We start from the raw sequence: 17,833 nt of genomic DNA on the forward strand, positions 1-17,833 counted from the left end.
CACATAAAAGATCCAATTTAAAAATTAAATCGGTGGAAATCCGCGGATCGGCGGAAAATTGTCATGTATAGTCTCTGAGCGATTATTGTTCCAAGATATTTGAATGACTCGACTCTCTCTATCACCTGGCTGTTGACTGACAGAGAGGGGATGATGGTGTTATGGTCTGCAGTACCAACTGGTGGATTTTTGCATGCTTTATATGGGTCCTTTATGTTCCCATAGCAGAGGTCGATAGTTTTGCCGCCTCTGGTGGCACATTTGACATACTGTTGGTCGGTTGGCAGTGACTTATTTAGCCTGCAGCCATTGAAATCCTCTAACCCCCGATGCACACTGGATGCAGAACGGCTGGGGAACGAACACCGCAGCTAATCCATCGTCATTAAAATCAATACTGTGGTTCACACCGGCCGCGGTCCGGCCGCGGTCCTCCTCCGGAGTCCTTGCGGAGCTCCGGTCTCTTTCCGCAAGGATCCTATTTTTCCAGATGCCACTGCCCGACCGCGTCAATTCAGACAGAAGCAAGTCGGGTGCCGGAAGGAAACGCGATACATATTCCAAAATAAGTGACTTCAAAATAAAATCTGTGTCGTGTTTTTGCCTTAATGTTCTTTTTTTTTTTTACTTCTTCTGGTAGAATACAGAACAAACAACGTGATGCAGTCATTATAAACATTAGAATAATGAACGGTTTTGTGCTTCGTCACTGCAGGAAAGTCAAACGACACCAAAATGGCACAAAACAGCTCTGTGTTGCCAGATTGGACAGGTTTCTGCCAAATCAAGCTTCTTTTTTGAACACGTCGGACGGGTTGATGAAATGATTATGTGTTCATGACGTGTTTTTTATTATAAAAATATGGTTTAACATGCATTTTCAACCGAGATGGTGGTTTGGGCTGCTTTCTATTGAGTTAAACGGGTTTCATATTGTTTACGGGGGAGCACGACAGATCTGGCAACCTCCTCCAGCGGACTGCAGAGACACCGCAGGCGGTGTGAATCACAGTGCTGCGGTATAGCTACCGGATCAGAGCCGGACCGCATCCAGTGTGCATCGGCTGTCAGATGAGAACAGGGGAGTCTGGAGATGCACTTTCAATCTGGTGGACACAAGCAGCTATAGCCTCTGACGCGCTTGTGACATTGCCAGAGGGAGAAACGTAAACAATAACAAGGGCCAGCTGACCGAACTCACGAGGAAGGTACTTGGTTCTGAATGACAGAGCCAGTATCTCCAAATCATGGGAGGATTAAGAAGACTGCCACCATAAAAGACGTCCAAGGGTTGACTGTCTTTTCAAATCAACAGGCAAAGCCGACGCTGACCGTTTGTGCGAACTCTTTCAAAAGGTGGACAATTTCGCTGGGGCTTTGGACGATCTGAGGCACAAGATGGATTTGATCACGAGAGGGTTAAACTCAGCTTCTGTCTGAAAAGTGGAGAACCAAGCAAAACTGGAAGGTCAAAACGGCTTCTTCCACACCAAAGCAAGACACCTTCTGACTGCATCTGGCGCTCCCTTGGAATTCTAAATAATCTCCCGGAAGAAGATAAAGGACAATGTGATCGTTTTCTATCTCCCTCTACTGACTCCCGAACGCTACCCTCCCACTCTGGACTGCTTCTTTGGAGGACATCCCCATGGCAACTCTCATCTGCAAACGGAGGTCACCATGAACTGGAGCGCAGAGAGGACGGGCCAACCACACACACATACATGGACTGACGAACTGATAGAGCCACACACACACACACACACACACACACACACACACACACACACACCCACTCTAAACGTCTCCTCCCCACTCTTCTGCTGATGACTAGTGGTGATGATGTGTTGCGCTGATGTTGTAGCTGCGACCGCTGATCTTCTGGACTGCAGCAACTTGTCTTATGCGTCTCGCTACATTTGTGCGCGGGATTTTTTTGTCTCTCACTTCTAATCACAACTCCCTTTGTAACCATAATCTTAATTTATTTATCCTTTTTTTTTTTAAACCACCCCCCCCTTCCCCCACCCCCTCCCCACTCCCCCATTCTGTCTGAGTTCCTTTAACTCTGTTCCTTTCCGAGGCAGAGCGCCATAATTGGCTGCCAGGGCGTCTTTTAACCCCAGTAATCTCATTGTAACTTGTAACTTCTGTAACTTGCTGCGATGACAATAAACAGCATTCCATTCATTATTGTTTTGATGGTGTGTTTCCCAGTGGCTGTTCAACCTTCTTTTCAGTTGGTGCTGACAGGTGATTCCTGCTGGAAAGAGTTTGTTTCCAGAAAGCCCAGACTGGTGAGGACCTGTATGGACCAGGATGGTTGGATTCTGGCAGGTTGGTGTGTCGAACACTGGAGCCAGTTCAGCAGATTGATCCCAGAGCTGCTCTATGGAATCTAAATGGGATTATTATCCAGTCATCATCATGGGCCAGGAAGTCTTGGTGCTCCCTAAAAACTCTCTCCTTCCTGATGTACCATTGGTGGAATCTGCCCCTGTTCAGTGAGGAACACCATTTCTACATGAGGCCCATCAGGTGTTTGTTTCCTCCTGAGCTCACTGCCATGGAGGAGAACTTCCCTGATGACAGTTCAATGCAGAAGTCATCATGTGGATGTTCGATCTTGCTGGTAGGATCCTCAGAGACGGATTCTATCTCACAACCACCAAGAGACTCTCAGCCTCCATTAATGTCCTTGATGACATTGATGTTAGACATAAAGCTTGGAGATGCTGGGGGTTGATCCCAGGAGGATGGGGATGGTAATACAAGGGCTCGTCCGGGAATTGAACCCGGGACCTCTCACACCCGAAGTGAGAATCATACTCCTAGACCAACGAGCCGACATGTTCAAGAAATTAAAGGACTGAACTGATTGTCATAAATCAGGCAGGTGATCCAGACTCCTGACAGCCTTGACAGTGCTCATTGAATCCACTGCCATCAATACGAGGGAGGACCGGAAAAAAAACGGACACTGTTATAACTTTTAATGTTTTTAATTGTAACAATTTTTCAAAGCTGTCACCTTTAAAGTAATCCCCGCTGATTTAAATACATGGTTGCTTCCGTGTTTTCCAGCTTTAAAAGGTGTTTGAAAACTCGTGCGTAATGATCCCGTGCACTGCGTCCTTTGATTTTGCTTAACCTCCTCGACGTCCTCAAACCGACGCCCCTTCAGCTCTTTCTTCATTCTTTGGAAGAGAAAAAAGTCACAGGGGGCTAAGTCCGGCGAATAGGGTGGGTGAGGGAGCAGGATCACCCCGTTTTTCATCAACAAAGTCTTCTGACAGATCAGTTTTCTACTTCTTGTAAAGACTGGTAGCTGCTGTGTTGAGGTTTTCAGAGGAAATTGGTTTCAAATGATTCAGGAATCCAAAGGTTTCACACAGGCCTTTGTAAGATTCATATCTCTGATCCAGTTCGGACACAAGACGGTCAATAATGGAGACGTAAACAGAGTTTCCACTGTTTCCACCCACTAGATTCAGTGTCTGCACTGCACATGGCCCCCACTCAGCAAGAGGGGGGATTTCCCTCAAGCGTGCTTGCTCGCCTTTGTGGATGCCAGACATGTTGCTTGCGTTGTCAGAGCATTGTCCTCTACAGTTACTGATGTGAATTCCCGTCTCCTCCAAAACGCTTGTCAAACACTGGAAAAGGTTTTCACCGGTGTGACTCAATATCGGCAAAAACTTTACAAATCGCTCCTCAGCAGCTCCGTCTGGTGACACATATCTCAATATGCTGGTCAGTGTGTGAAACATCAGGGGTGGAGTCAACACTGATGGAGAAATATTTTGCCATTTTGACTTTTCCAGTAATTTCAGTGAGAACTTGTTTTCCCATTAGTTCAATAAATTCTTCACAAATGTTTAAAGAGAGATAAGAGGGAGTTCCTCCTCCTGCATCGCCATACTTGTCAATATGGGACTTCAAAAAGGGATCAAACTCGCTGATGAGCTCCATACAACCCAAATAGTTCCCATTGTTTGCTTCCCCAAGTCTGTGGCTGCTCCCTCTGAAAGCCAGTCCTCGCTCAGACACAAACTTGACAACCAACACAACTCTTTGAAGCACATCAGTCCAGTACTGGCATTCCTGATGAAACTGCCTCTTCAGCTCTGAATCCACCACTCCGTGTTCAGCTGATGGATTCATATAAGCAGTCATGGCCGATCTGTGCATTTCACTGTTTTCATGCTCGCTGATTCTCATCTTTGCATGTTGCCAGTCTGAAAATCCTGGACTTGAAAAGGAAGACCTGCCTCTGTTTTGCCCCCCAAATAGTTTGCCTGCAAAGCAAAATATATTTCCACTTTGTGGAGAGCAGCACAACCGTTCTCTAAGTACATTTTCCCCGCTGACAAGTTTCCGCTGGAAAAACGCTTCATTAAAAAAACGCTTCTGTTGTTTCTGCTGGCGAGCTGAAGCCGACAGATCACCGTCCTTATTTTGGCGTCGTGCTGGTCCTATTTCAGCCCAATACGCTCGTACCTTTTCATCTGCTGTGGTGTGTTGTCCCCATGGAGCCGGGTCTGTGTTGTAGGGATCATCCAGCGGCGGCGGCGGCTGCGGGTCCCCTCCGGATGCAGCAGAAGGAGCGCTTCCAATGGCGGCAGCGCCGATGCCTTCTCCTCTCTCTTCACCTGACTTGCTCCAGCTGGTAAAAAGCTGAGGCTGCCCGGGCTGGGACTGAGAGGTGGGCGGTATTGAAGCGTCCTCCCGCAGGTTCTCCTCTGGGCCGCCGCCCCCCTCGGCGTCGCTGTCAACTTTGTCGGCGGCGTCAGCAGCTGAAGCCGCCGCGGAGGCCGGGGCCTGTTCGGCGACGCTTTGCGCGGCTTCACTTTCCACGTCTCCGCCTTCCTGTTCATCAGTTTTCTTCTTAAAAAATCCCGTGAGCTTTGGTCTTGTGGTCAATAATCGTTTGTCACGAATCTCTTTCTCCTTTTGGGCTTTTCTCTTCTGTGCTCCGCTCTCCAACTTTTTCTTTCCTGACACTGTCGTCTCCAGATCGGCACCGTTCAGTTGAAGCATCGACATACAGCAACAACACGTGGGCCTGAATCCTTGGATTGTGATTGGCTGCAATCGATTGACTGACAGAAAAACAAACAAACTGCAGATGTAGGAATAAGATCCAGGCGGTATTCTCTGCATGACTGATGAGCCTTTTGGTCAACAGGTCGGCCCCTGAGTGCGGGGGCCTGGTTTGATATATGACTGACAGAAACTTTAACAAGTCAAAGAATAACATGAAACTAACGTGAATTCTGATTGGCCCTTTATCCGACTTGCCGTCACGGCTGGCTACGGGTGCGCCGTGCTGGAAAAAGCAATGTTTGGTGATTGACAGCGACGTCCACAAAGAGCCTTTTTCAGACATTATATTTGGCCCCTCTGATTGGCCCCTGACAGACCGAGGCCCCTGGACTTCAGTCCCTCCTCGTCCAGTGGTCAAGGCGGCCCTGCAGACCAGTATTAGTAATGTGTCACTGCTTTTTCTTTTCTTTTTTCTTTTTATTGTTTTTTTTCCAAGGAGTTTAGTTTTTGATTTTTTAGTTTTGTGTTCATGGAGTTTGTATTTGTTATTAAAAAAGTTTAAATGTCATCCCTGCCAGATGTGTCTCTCCTTTGAACCTTTCCAGTTGTGAGACTTCATTGGAACTCGTGTGTGTTTCTTTGTTTGGAGCAGTCAGGTGACAAAGCATGTTGACGAGCCACACTCAGTGTTGACAGGCGTGCTCCCGGCCGGTCTGGAGGAAGCCGCCACAGGACAGGAACACGCGGTCCAGCAGGGCAGAGGTGAAAGGTCAAGCCCCCCTACCAGAGAATGTCTCCACAGCGGGCGGTGCACGGCACATGGGACATGTTTTCTCCATATAATCTTCAGGTGTGATGTGGTGGTCGTTGGTGCAGCAGCTGCAGGTGTGCTTGTCGTTGCTGTTGTTGGTGTTGTGTGTTTGTGAGAACGTGCACAGTGGCAGAGCGCAGCGTCCCAGTCACTGCACATCCAGATTCCTCAACTCTCCTCCTCACTGGACCACACTGTGTCATCATGGAGGACACAACCAATGTGAAAGCCAGAACACAACATGCAGCGTTCAGATGTGGGAAGAACGCAAAAGACTGCGGAATGCCGAACTTCTCCCGGAGGACACCCTGTGACGGTCGTCTGGCGCTTCTGAAGAAGCCTTGACAAAAGGGAGAAAACCGTGTGTTTGACTACCAACTAAAAAATGTGCATGTTCAGAGGAAGACCAGAATTCCCTTCTTCATCCTTCTTCAGGGACTGCCTTACAAACGTTTCCTCTTCAGTTTGTGACAGTGTTACTGTTACAACAACACACCCATCCACAGCTTCAGCAGCACCTTCGTCTTTCTAATTTATGTATTTATTCATTTATTTCATGGTTTATGTGTTTTGTTTTTTTCCCCTGATGCCTGAAAGTTCCGTTTGGGGGGATGACGGGGCGCACGCACCGATCCCGAGACTCTGAAGATGGAGGAAGACGGGAGAAGAAATGATGATGAGCAGCACAGAAACATGGAAGGGACAAGTCCTCAGTCAGACTGACCAGGAACTTGTTGCTGTTTTTGGTGCCTGGTTATCTTGCTTCTCTGCTTGTACTGGGTTTGTTTTTCAGTTGAGGTGAAATGTTGGACTCTGCAGGCCGGGGGCCTCGTTGATCACACACTGTGGAGGATCCACACTAAGGCCCAGTCCCATTTCTCTTTCTAGCCCTCCCCCTTGGCCCTCCCCCTTTGAAACTGAGTGCTGAGGGGTAGGGCCGAAAGTAAACCCCCCCGAATTGGGACACCCCTTGGAAAATGGCGTACGTCGTCCCTCAGGAAGATTCTGATCTCAATAAGCTGCTGATCGCTGGAGTTTTCCTCTCAGTCATGGCAGAGAAGACGAGGAAAAGGAGTTTCAACAACTTCTACACTGACTTGTTGAGGGAAACATGATTTTACCAGATGATTTGATTACTTTTTATTGCAACATTTTACAGCAACTATTCCTCTCTTTCTGGTCGCCTCGACCAGCCTTGTGGCTTTTTGAGTCATCTGAAGGTTTTTTTTCCTGACATTACTCAGTGTTTTGTTTGGTTGAACTTGGACTGGCTGACTCCATCTGTTATCAGGGCTTTGTATCAGGATCTGGTCTGAACCCCGACTGGGAGGAAGAGACTCAGAGAGCGTCTGTGAGCGACAGCTTCCTCGTCTGTTCCTCCACTCAGACTGTCAGACTGGGTCTGGGGCCCATTTTCAAAAAGGGGGGGCAGAGTGGGAGAACAGACATTGAACACCAGCCCTGCGACAGACTGGAGACCTGTCCAGGGTCATACCCCACCTTCACCCACAGCAGCTGGGATCGGCTCCAGCCACCCGCCACCCCGAAAGGGAAGAAGCTGTAGAGAATGAATGAACGAATGAACATTGAACATGTTCCCAAATCAATCCAGTCAGGAGGGAATTCTCTGTTTCCTTCTAAACCAGGGGTCGGCAACCTTTTTGTCATGGAGTGCCAGTTTAAAATTTTCTCATCAGTGTGTGTGCCATTATCAACTAAAACGCAAGTTAACACAAAATACAAAAATGTCTTCCTTTCAGATAAAGCAGATACAAACATATCTTTAAAGATATTTTTTCTGTTACTCCAAAAAGTGCTTTCATAAACTTTGTGTTTTGTGCTCTGCATGCTCATGTTTCGAATTAACTGGTGCCCGTGTTAACTTGTGACCAATAGATGAATGAGACTTGAAGTCGATCTAGCGAACGTCGGTTTTCTGCAGTTACAGTGAATGTATCAGTTTAAAGTATTTTATGAGTCTTACTTTAACAGCTGCTGTTATCAGCATGTGTTTACACAGAAGTCCGCTGTCACTCGTTAACACGGGAACCAGTTAATCCATAACACCGGCGGGGCGATCGCTGGTTTTTTGCTTTGGAGCTCTTTAAACAACTCGCTGTAGCGCGATTTGCTTCCATTTCTTCTCTCCAGTGTTTTTTCTCTCGCGGTTTTTATTAAAAAGATGTTTTTCTGCTTGTTTTTGACAGTCCTGTTTCCCGTTTACTGCGCACGTCGTCACGTCACTACGTACGGGGGCGCGAATGCGGAACAAATAATCCCCCGTTTTTTTCGCTCCGCTGTCAGGCAGCTTTTATATGAGACACGGAGCGGGTTATCGATCGATCTACACCACCTCGTACAATTGGCTCCGAAATACAATCCGCTCAGAGTGAAGCAGATCCACTCGGACGTCTACATGACACATCCGCTCTGCCTTATAAGCCATATGGGTGGCATGTAAACGTGCCCAGTGTTAGTGCCATGCGTGCCACCCGTGGCACGCGTGCCAAGGGTTGCCGACCCCTGTTCTAAACCAATGAAACAAAGCTCTAAAACAGGAAAAGAGTTCTCTGACTATCAGCTGACATCAAGACTTCAATCAGGAGTTTAAGCTTCAGAGAAGATGAGAAGAAAACAGAAGAAACAAGAAACCAGCTTCACTAAATATTGATCAAAATAGAGTTTTTATGAACAAAGAGGACAAATGAATCTGGACTGTTTCAAAGATTGTGTCTAAGATCTGTGTCTTAGTAGTTTGATTATTTTTACTGAGCTGCTAACAATTAGAAATCATTGAAAGTTGAGGATTGACTTTAAAATGTGATTCAGAGGAATGAAAAAATTCACCAAGCAGAGAATTACATGACTGAACAATTCATCATTTTTCTTCTGCAGTCAGTCCAAAAGTTCTCCTGTTTTCTGTCACATGACTCAGAAATGAAGAGATTTAGTCCTAGGATGGGGGAGGAGGAGCCATGGCGAGGAAAAGAATGAGGAGGAAGACCAGCAGGAAGTTTCAAAGATCTTCTGCCGGTTCTTCTGAAAGGAAGCTCTGCTCTCAGTAGATCTTCAGGACTCACAGCCTCCTCTCTGCTCTCAGTAGCTGCAGAGAGATGAGAGGTGGTGGTCAGAGTGTGTGAAGCAGTGAGGACTTCAGTCCTGTTCAGAGCAGCAGTCAGCAGCTCAGAGCTCATGAAGGACCACCACTGTCAGACCAACACAACAAGCCTGTGGCTCCTCTGATTGGCTGACTGTGTGTCCTCTGCTGTCCAATCCTGAAGCTGCTCAGCGTTCTCCTCTCACAGCCTCACTGAGAGTCAAACACTGGATCTTTGTTCTCACACTGACTGTGTTTAGTCCAAACCTGCTGAAAGCAGCATGGACTCACTCCAACCATCTACTGACCTCAGAGTCTGCAGGCTGCAGTCTGGACTCTGCTGGAGAGCAACCAGCTGCTGCACATCTGGAGACCACAGGCAGTTGGAACGCAGATCTAGCTCTTTCAGGAGGGAGGGGTTGGACTTCAGAGCTGAGGCCAGAGAAGAACAGCTGATCTTTGACAAACTGCAGCTCCTCAACCTGAATAAAGAGAGAAAGCAGCAGAATCAATGAGGAGGAACCAATCAGATGGATTGATGGAGAAATGAGCAGCTCCACATTACTGAGTCCTGATCAATGAGCTGTTCTGTTGTTGTGGATCTTCATCACACACAACATTCACACTCCTCCTCATGTCCACACCCAGCAGTCAGCTGCTGCTGAGCTCAGTCCACTCTCTCACTGCAGGATCAGAGTCTCAGATCACAGCTGCTGACAAACATTTCTCCTTCTACAACAGGAACAGACAGTCAACTGACCTCAGAGTCTGCAGACCACAGAGTGGACTCTGCAGAAAACCACACAGCTGAGAAACTCCTGAATCCTGCAGAGGGTTCTGACTCAGGTCCAGATGTTCCAGATGTTTCTGGAGGGAGGGGTTGGACTTCAGAGCTGAGGCCAGAGAAGAACAGCTGATCTCTGACAACCTGCAGTCCTCCAACCTGAATAAAGAGAGAAAGAAGTGAGATTAGAGGACACAGTTTGATGTTGCAGTGACTGAGAGCTGAAGAAGGTTCAGACTGGAAGAGTTTAGAAATGTAAAGTCCAAACAGTTGACGTCACATGACATGACATGATTTGATTTGTGACTTGAGAGCCTCCAATAAGCCAAGGCTCTTCATGAGCTGCTGAGCTTCATTCCTCTGAGGTGTGAGGTAGAGAAGAGGGGGCGGCGGTTGGCAGTCAACGCTGGTTGCGCCGGTCGGCCTGGATGCACTGATGTCACACGAGCCACTGAGCTGAGGAGCTTATTTGCAGTGGTTTGAATAATTCTTGTTCTATTTATACTGATTGTTTCTTTGTAAGGGTGGTTATACTGTTACAACAAGTTGCTGAGAGTCTGGAGCTCCAGCTGCGAGATCAGTGACAGCTTGATCCAGGAGAGATCAGCCTGCTTTGAAAGCTGAAGGTCAACATGGAGCGTGTCAGAGGTTCACAGTCAATGATCCACTGCAGCTCCTTTCTTCTTCTAGCAAGCTTTGAAATGTGGAGCTGCACACGGCTCTGCCACAGTCACAGGACTAAAGAGCAGAGAAGAAGCTCCGTTTCTCCTGGAGATCCTCAGTGTGGATCACTCTCAGATCAGCCTGATGTCTGACCTTTAGTGTCAACACTACTTTACTGAAACACACTCAAACATGGAGTCTGACCTCAGAGTCTGCAGACCACAGAGTGGACTCTGCAGAAAACCACACAGCTGAGAAACTCCTGAATCCTGCAGACGGTTCCTGCTCAGGTCCAGATGTTCCAGATGTTTCTGGAGGGAGGGGTTGGACTTCAGAGCTGAGGCCACAGAAGAACAGCTGATCTCTGACAAACTGCAGCGCTCCAACCTGAATAAAGAGAGAAAGAAGTGAGATTAGAGGACAGAGTTTGATGTTGAAGTGACTGAGAGCTGAAGAAGGTTCAGACTGGAAGAGTTTAGAAATGTAAAGTCCAAACAGCTGAAGCCTCCAGGAGGAGAAGAGCTCTCATCAACATGCTGCAGAGCTCAGTCCACTCTCTGTCCAAACTACATCTGGATCAAAGAACAACTGATGCATGGGGGGGGGCATGGCCGTGGCCGTGCAAGGGGCGCCCCGACGGTCTGTGTGAGCCCCGCTCTGCGACGCTCTGACGGTTCGTGTGAGTAGCGCACTTCTCGGCATCGCTCGGAATCGCTCGGAATTGTTCGCCCCCCCCAGCCCCCTTGTCGGGCTCGCCTAGGGCTTGGACCGGCCCTGGGTGACAGCACCTCCAGTCAGCAGCTAACCTGGTCATCTGGATCACCACACACACACACACACACACACACACACACACACACACACACACACACAATAGAGATGCTCCGATCTATGTTTTTTCAATTTCGATCCGATCCGATATATTAATTTGGCTGTGTTCCGATACTTTCCCCGATACCAGATACTTAAGTATGCTACATGGCAAAAAAAATTCAAGTATAAAAAACGCATTACCTTTCAATTAAAGCCATTTATTTATTGCAGGGTAGGCTTTAGTTCAAGTAACGAGTGCAGTCAGTACAAAAGGCAACAGTACAATTGGCAATCTCTTTAAAGTGCAATAACAGTATACCTACAAAAATGTGCATAGCTGCTCCTTAAAATTATATTAAACATAATAAATAAAATACTGTAGGTCTGTTTTAGTGCAGCAGTAACCACTATAAACAATTAAAGAAAAACCATGTCACTGACATCAGTCACTGTCCTGTTACCTTGGCTTGAACATTCAGGTTATAAAGCCTGGCAGTGACAACACTGGAAAATACAAAAAGGTGGTAATCACAAAGTGCATACTAGCTGCTTCTTCAAATTTAATGTAACTCAAAAAAATCAAGTATTGAAAGTCCATTTTAAGGTAGCAGCAACACGAGGAGCTGTAGCAAGATAAAAGACAATAAAGTAGCAACCACTGTAAACAAGAACAGCCACATCTCACGGTGACTCTTTTAAAGTTAACATCAAGTATATCAGGCTACATTTTAACCCTGAGGTTAACACAAAACAGACTGTATTGTCTCATCAATAGTCAGTCACTATAGTAAGTTCGCCACAGTGAGTTTGGCATGACATTTACTCAGTATACATACAGTCATTTTGAAAAAAAATAATTGACCAACATACAGTTGTACAGCTAGATTCAAAGAGTACAATTTTTTGTTGCATAGAACACAATTAAACCTGAGACAGTTTATTCAATAGTCTAATTCATGAACAATACAGATGGGCCCCTCGTTTTTTGCTGAAAAGAAAAAAATCTACAAGTCAAGAGTCATAGTGCATCGCACCTTGTCAGCTGGCTCTGTTGTTGCTGAAGCTGTATCCTCTTCGGTAACTGCTGGCTGTGTCGCTGAAGCGCCTCCATCATTCAGTGTTCGCTCCATCTTCCTTATCTCTCGGAGCAGGGCATCCTCGGCAAGCTTGGCTGAGACAGCACCTGTGAAGTACCTAACACAAAAATAAAACAAGTTGATGTATGAAAAATAACACTATATTTCCAACTAAATTAGTAAAAACAATTGCCTCTCTCACTCCATCTACTTCACACAGTTTTAACATATTCATATTTAGGTTATAAAGACAGTAATAGTAATCAAGTTTCTGTCATGTTTCTCATTTAAAAACAGCCAACAACAACATGACAAAACATCTGTTGTCTTACCTGTCTTTGTAGCGGGGATCCTCTAAAGTGGCTACAGAGTAGGGTTCTGTGTCCTCGGTGTTGCTGAACCTTCTGTTTACAGCCTCCAGGAGGGTTCGTTTCATGGTTTTGATCCCGCTGTCAGCACTGGTTTCACGTTGGAGCAGTCGCCTCAGTACAGTGAGGGCAAGTATAACATCCGCAGCTGTTGAGGTCGCTGAGCTGATGAGCTTTGTTATCTCCTCAAAGGGCTCTAATACTGTCACAGTTTTTTCTAACAACGACCACTCGTTTGCAGACAGTGTGGTAGGCAGGCCGATATCTGCATGGTTAAGTGCACAGGGCTCGCTTGTGTTCCAGGAGGCTTTGAATCACATACAATGAACTGTTCCATCGCGTCAGCACATCTTGCTGGAGCCTTTTTGTTTGTTTTGCTGGCTGCAGTTCTTTCTGAATATCTTCAAACTTTGACTGTGCCACTTGTGAATGTTTAAAATGCGTCACTATTCTCCTTCCATTTGTGAGTGCATTAACCACGCTTTTTTGGGAGAGAACCCCCTCATGAACCACGAGCTGCAGTGAATGTGCCAAACAGCCTAAACTGTTAACAGGCACTTCATCCATAGCTCTTTCCATATTGCTTGCATTGTCTCTCAGAATCACATGCACTTTAGACAGCGGAATCTTCCAGTTGTCCAGCATCTCTCTCATTGTGGTTTTAATCCGCTCGCTGGCGTGTGAGCCCCTGCACTGTTTAACTTGCAGCACCGCGCTGTTAAAAGCATAATTGTCTGCACTTAGCCAATGTACAGTTAGACTGATTCGCGACATCGGGCTAACTTCAGAGGACCATATGTCCGTAGTAAAACTGAGAGCTTTGACATCCTTTAACTGACCTGATAGCTGCGAAGCCACTCTTTTGTATAGTGCTGGCAAAGCAGTATCTGTTAGGTATTTCCTACAGGGGATCAAATACCGTGACTCGAGGTGCTCGATCAGGCTACGAAAGCCAACATTATCAATAACAGAGCGAGGCTGATCATCCAGTGCAATGAATTGTATCACCTTCTCTGTGATCCTTTGAGCCTTCGGACTGTCTGCGGGAGGTTTTTCCCTCTTCTGAAAAGAATCGGTTATCTTCAGCTGCGCTTGTTGTTGTTGCTGTTTCACTTGCTCCAGCTCCTCATGTTCTTTGGCATGGTGTCTCCGTAAGTGCTTGGCCAAATTTGTGGGGTTGAACGTTGAAGGTTTTTGTCCACCCCTCGGAACATCGGCTGCACATATGTTGCACTTCGCTGTGGCACTTTGTGGCGTCTCAAGTGAAAAATACCTCCAGATTAAGGACATGCTCGCAGTTTTAGCATTAGCATCACCGCCAATGAAACCACAGCGCTGCCGCGTCAGGCTGTTTACCGCAGTGTTTACGGCAGTGTTCACGGCGACGAAGAAGAAATCACTTCCGCCTATTTACCGTAAATGTTTGGAGACGGCCTCATTACTAGCATGCAGCAAAGCTATTTTTTATATGATTGTTTCGGATCGGCGACGTCATGCCACCTACAGATACTGTCAGATACTTAATTAATTACAGATCGGAGACCTGATCCCGATCCAGTATCGGGATCGGCGCATCTCTAACACACACACACACACACACACACACATGCACACACACACACGAGAGAGAGAGAGAGAGAGAGAGAGAGAGAGAGAGAGAGAGAGAGAGAGAGAGAGAGAGAGAGCCCAGCGCTCTCCACTACAAAGCCCTCACCCACAGAGGGCTGGAAACCCCCCCCCCCCCCCCCAGCCAGAGAAATACCTGAACCACTGGACAGAATCCATTAAACACCAGAGCAAACTGGAAACATATTCGGCCCTAAACAGAAAATACATGGTGGCAGAATACCTGAGCACTGTGACGGACCCACAGCTCAGAAGATCCTTGACCGGGTACAGGCTCAGCGAGCACAACCTGGCCATCGAGAGAGGCCGGCACAGACAGACCTGGACCCCCCCGAGAGGACAGACTGTGCCCCCACTGCACACAGGGTCAGGTGGAGACCGAGCTGCACTTCCTGACCGCCTGCCCCCTGTACCAGGACCTCAGGGACACCTACTTCCCCCTCATCACAAACACACATACTGACTTTCAGAGCATGCCTGATATGCTCAAACTGCCATACCTGCTCGGGGAAGTACAGCAGTGTGCAAACACAGCAGTCAGGTTTGTGCATGGCTGTGACAGGAAAAGAACTGAAAAACTGAAACCTCCATGAACCTGAGCAGGAGGACAGACCAGGACCAGGACCAGAACCAAGACCATCTGAATGTATGTTTGCCATGTCAATAAAGCTTCTTTGAATTGAATTGAATGTGCTAATTGTTTTTGGCTAACATGCTAACATGAGGAAGGCTAATGCTATAATGCCCCATCAACTTCTTGGAAAATAACAGTGTGATTTATGACATCCCATAATGTGCTGACATAATAATGCTAGCATGCTAATGTGCTGTAATGCTAACATGCTAATGTACCGACATGTTAATGCTAACATGCTGATGTTCTGACATGCTTATGCTAATAAGATAATAAGCTTAAATGTTAATGCTAACATGTTAATGTGCAAACATGCTAATGCTAATATGCTAATTTACTGACACGCTAATATGCTGATATGCTGCTTTGCCAAAATGCATATGCTAAAATGGTAATGTGCCAACATGCTTTTTGGTAACATACTAATGTTCTGACATGCTAATTTTCTAACATCTAATCAACCCTGGTTGGCATGCCGCGGCCAATGGAGCTCCACTCTAGCGGTAGAAAGAAAGCTAAGAAGATGAAGCTGTCCATTGGTACTTGGAACGTCAGTACCATGCTGGACAATGATACAAGACCCGAGAGACGTTCTGCCCTGATCTGCAAGGAGCTGGAAAGGTACAAAATCGACATTGCAGCACTGCAGGAGACAAAAACTGAAGGCCAGGGTTAGATTCGTGAACAATCTCACACCATTTTCTGGTGTGGCAGTACCGGTGAGAGAAGAGAGGCTGGCATTGCATTTACTGTCTCTAACAAACTCACTGTCAAGCTGCCGTCCTTGCCCAAAGGCCTGTCAGAAAGGTTAAGTCTACGCCTGCCACTTGCCAACAAGAACTTTCTCATGCTAATCTGTGTTTATGCTTCAACCATGACCTACTCTGTTCAAGACAAAGAACCCTTCTATGAGGAGCTGAACAGAGCTGTGGATGATGTTCCTAAAGCTGACAGGCTAATCATACTAGGAGATTTCAATGCCAGAGTTGGTAGTGATTACAATACATATGATGATGTGATTGGAAGGTTTGGCAAGGGTGGCAGCAACTCAAATGGTATTCTCTTTCTAAACTTCTCTGTCCAGTGGTCCCTCAGCATCACCAATACATATGACAACCAGCCAGACTACCACTATGTTGGGGACGGATTGATGGAAATATTCCACCAAGGAATATTAAATCCAACATGACCAGGCATCCTTAATCCTGAGAAGGCCACAGGCCCTTCAAGACAAAGAAGGGAGGTGGGGGGTGGTCCCCCCGACCACCTCGTGCAGACCTAAATCCCTCAGGAACAAAGACAAGATGGCGCTGAGTTTCAAGCTCCACGCACCAGGGGGTTGACCCCCTGATGCAATACCACCGTCCCACCTCACGAGGGCACTCGTGAGGCCCTTTCCCAGAGCAGCGAAGGAAGGATTCAAATCACCGGCTGATTGTCCAAGCGGACCCTTGGGACGGGAACTTCCCCTGCCAGTCAAATAGACGCAACCTGTCCGCCATCTTTAGTTCTCTCAAAGAAGTTTAAAGATGCAAAGCCGCGTCTTCCCAACAGATTAACCCCGGGACCAAAATGGCCCGCTGGCAGGACGTGATGGAACCGATCCATCTCCCCTTTTATCACCGGTGAAACTTTTCCTCAGCAGCATAGACGGGTAAGGCTGCCCCCAGCTGAACAAGCAGGACCTGCAGGACGCACGAACCGCAGCACAGGCAGTCCATCTCCTGCTCTTCCCACAGCCGAACCACAGTATCTGGTCTGAATGGACTGGACCGCTTCATTCACATGAAACCTCCAAACAAGCCCCTAGGTCCGACTGGACATAATCGGGACCGAGATCAAGGCGACTGCTTTGATTCTCTCTGCTGCTGCAGCAGCCCTGCCTTCTACTTCTCCCCCCACCACACATTGTGGCTGTTGAACACACTTCACTCTCTCTCACAAGGAGGTGAGCACTGGGCAGGCTTTAGACAGAATGGTGATAATTTATTAGGGGTGGGACGAGACACAAATTTCACGGGACGAGATGTCTCGCGAGATTGAGTCCATGAGATCGAGACGACACAAGACCGGGGGCGGGGGGGGCTGGTGCTGAGGTGTGGGGGGCAGCGTGGTACTCACATGCAGCGTCGGAGCATGGAGTGTCGGGTCGGAGTGCCCCTTGTACGGCCACGGTGCCCTCCGCTCTACACTGCGCCCTAGGCGGCCGCCTAGTTCCCTTATTCCCATTCAAACCGCAGCGCACAGATGACACCATGACTGCATTTGCACTTCATACCACTAGGTGCACTGTTTGCATGTTCAACCTTATTTTACACAGACACCACAGAGGAAGAAGGGCGCCGCAGCCGCTGCAGGCTCTCTCTGCATGCTGTTAGAAAAAGAGTGTGAGCCGGTAAGACGTGGTAAAATGTTCATTGATTCGATGCACCATTTTTTCAATAAAAGAGAAGAACTGAACGACCGTTTCCGCACATTTTCTTTACGTCGTATCAATTAAACTGTATCACAAGTAGTTTGTGCACTCAAAAGACCAAGATTCCTTGCAGATAGAACATGCGCAGAACAGTATTTCATGCCCTTTTCGACCGGGTTTTTAAATATGAATATGAGCACATTCAGGGTTTTGCACGTGTTTATATGGCTGTGCGCCATGTAATGTATCATTCCGTCAATATTCCAGTTAATAAAGAGTTTTTGCCTTTATATAAACGTACTTAATCTCGAGGCATTCAATCTCACGAGATCTCGCGGCATTGCGATCTCACGAGATCTCGTGACACGAGATCTCGTCCCATCCCTATAATTTATGCTTATGTTTCTTTTATTAATGAATTGGACTGAAGCTCATTCATTATATTGTGTGACTGATCCTCTTTTCTTTCTCTCCCGTCTTCCTCCGCCTCTTTTCCTCT

The 17,833-nt window shown here is 47.1% G+C and overlaps 2 protein-coding genes and 1 non-coding gene across 6 annotated transcripts in view; all 3 read right to left on the reverse strand.

Annotated features, from left to right (window-relative positions):
* Positions 1–2,774: 2,774 nt before the first annotated feature.
* trnap-cgg (transfer RNA proline (anticodon CGG)) lies at positions 2,775–2,846 on the reverse strand. Its single transcript has one exon. It is a non-coding gene; the product is annotated as a tRNA-Pro (tRNA).
* A 5,676-nt stretch (positions 2,847–8,522) lies between these two features.
* LOC115384135 (NLR family CARD domain-containing protein 3-like) overlaps positions 8,523–17,833 on the reverse strand; it is a 54,371-nt gene continuing 45,060 nt past the window's right edge. The window contains exons 9-10 of the mRNA XM_030086470.1: positions 9,263–9,436; positions 8,523–8,960 (exon numbers count right to left, since the gene is read on the reverse strand). Coding sequence (XP_029942330.1) covers positions 8,954–8,960; positions 9,263–9,436 — 181 coding nt within the window. The 3' untranslated portion in view covers positions 8,523–8,953. The remainder of the gene's footprint in view (positions 8,961–9,262; positions 9,437–17,833) is intronic.
* Positions 10,729–16,984, reverse strand: LOC115384147 (uncharacterized). 4 transcript variants are annotated; one of them, XM_030086487.1, is made up of 3 exons: positions 12,623–12,966; positions 12,249–12,408; positions 10,846–11,215 (listed from the first exon to the last, which is right to left on the reverse strand). In XM_030086487.1, exons 1-3 carry the CDS (start codon positions 12,724–12,726, stop codon positions 10,979–10,981), a joined length of 501 nt encoding a protein of 166 aa, XP_029942347.1. In that variant the 5' UTR covers positions 12,727–12,966; the 3' UTR covers positions 10,846–10,978. The 4 variants fall into 4 exon arrangements, 1 of the variants encoding a protein (XP_029942347.1); XR_003930806.1 differs by lacking the exon at positions 10,846–11,215 and adding an exon at positions 10,729–10,788 and having other exon boundaries at positions 12,249–16,984; XR_003930808.1 differs by having other exon boundaries at positions 10,846–12,408; positions 12,623–16,984.

The sequence above is a fragment of the Salarias fasciatus genome, assembly GCF_902148845.1.
Source record: "Salarias fasciatus chromosome 23 unlocalized genomic scaffold, fSalaFa1.1 super_scaffold_20, whole genome shotgun sequence".
Taxonomy (NCBI): domain Eukaryota; kingdom Metazoa; phylum Chordata; class Actinopteri; order Blenniiformes; family Blenniidae; genus Salarias; species Salarias fasciatus.

Bases quoted from the DNA above. Each gene is read 5' to 3' on its own strand.
- LOC115384147 (XM_030086487.1), bottom strand. From the start codon at position 12,726: ATGAAACGAACCCTCCTGGAGGCTGTAAACAGAAGGTTCAGCAACACC. The intron at 12,409-12,622 runs GTAAGACAACAG...TTTTTGTGTTAG, and splicing joins GATCCCCGCTACAAAGACAG to GTACTTCACAGGTGCTGTCT. The intron at 11,216-12,248 runs GTGCGATGCACT...GTGGTGATCCAG, and splicing joins CAACAGAGCCAGCTGACAAG to ATGACCAGGTTAGCTGCTGA.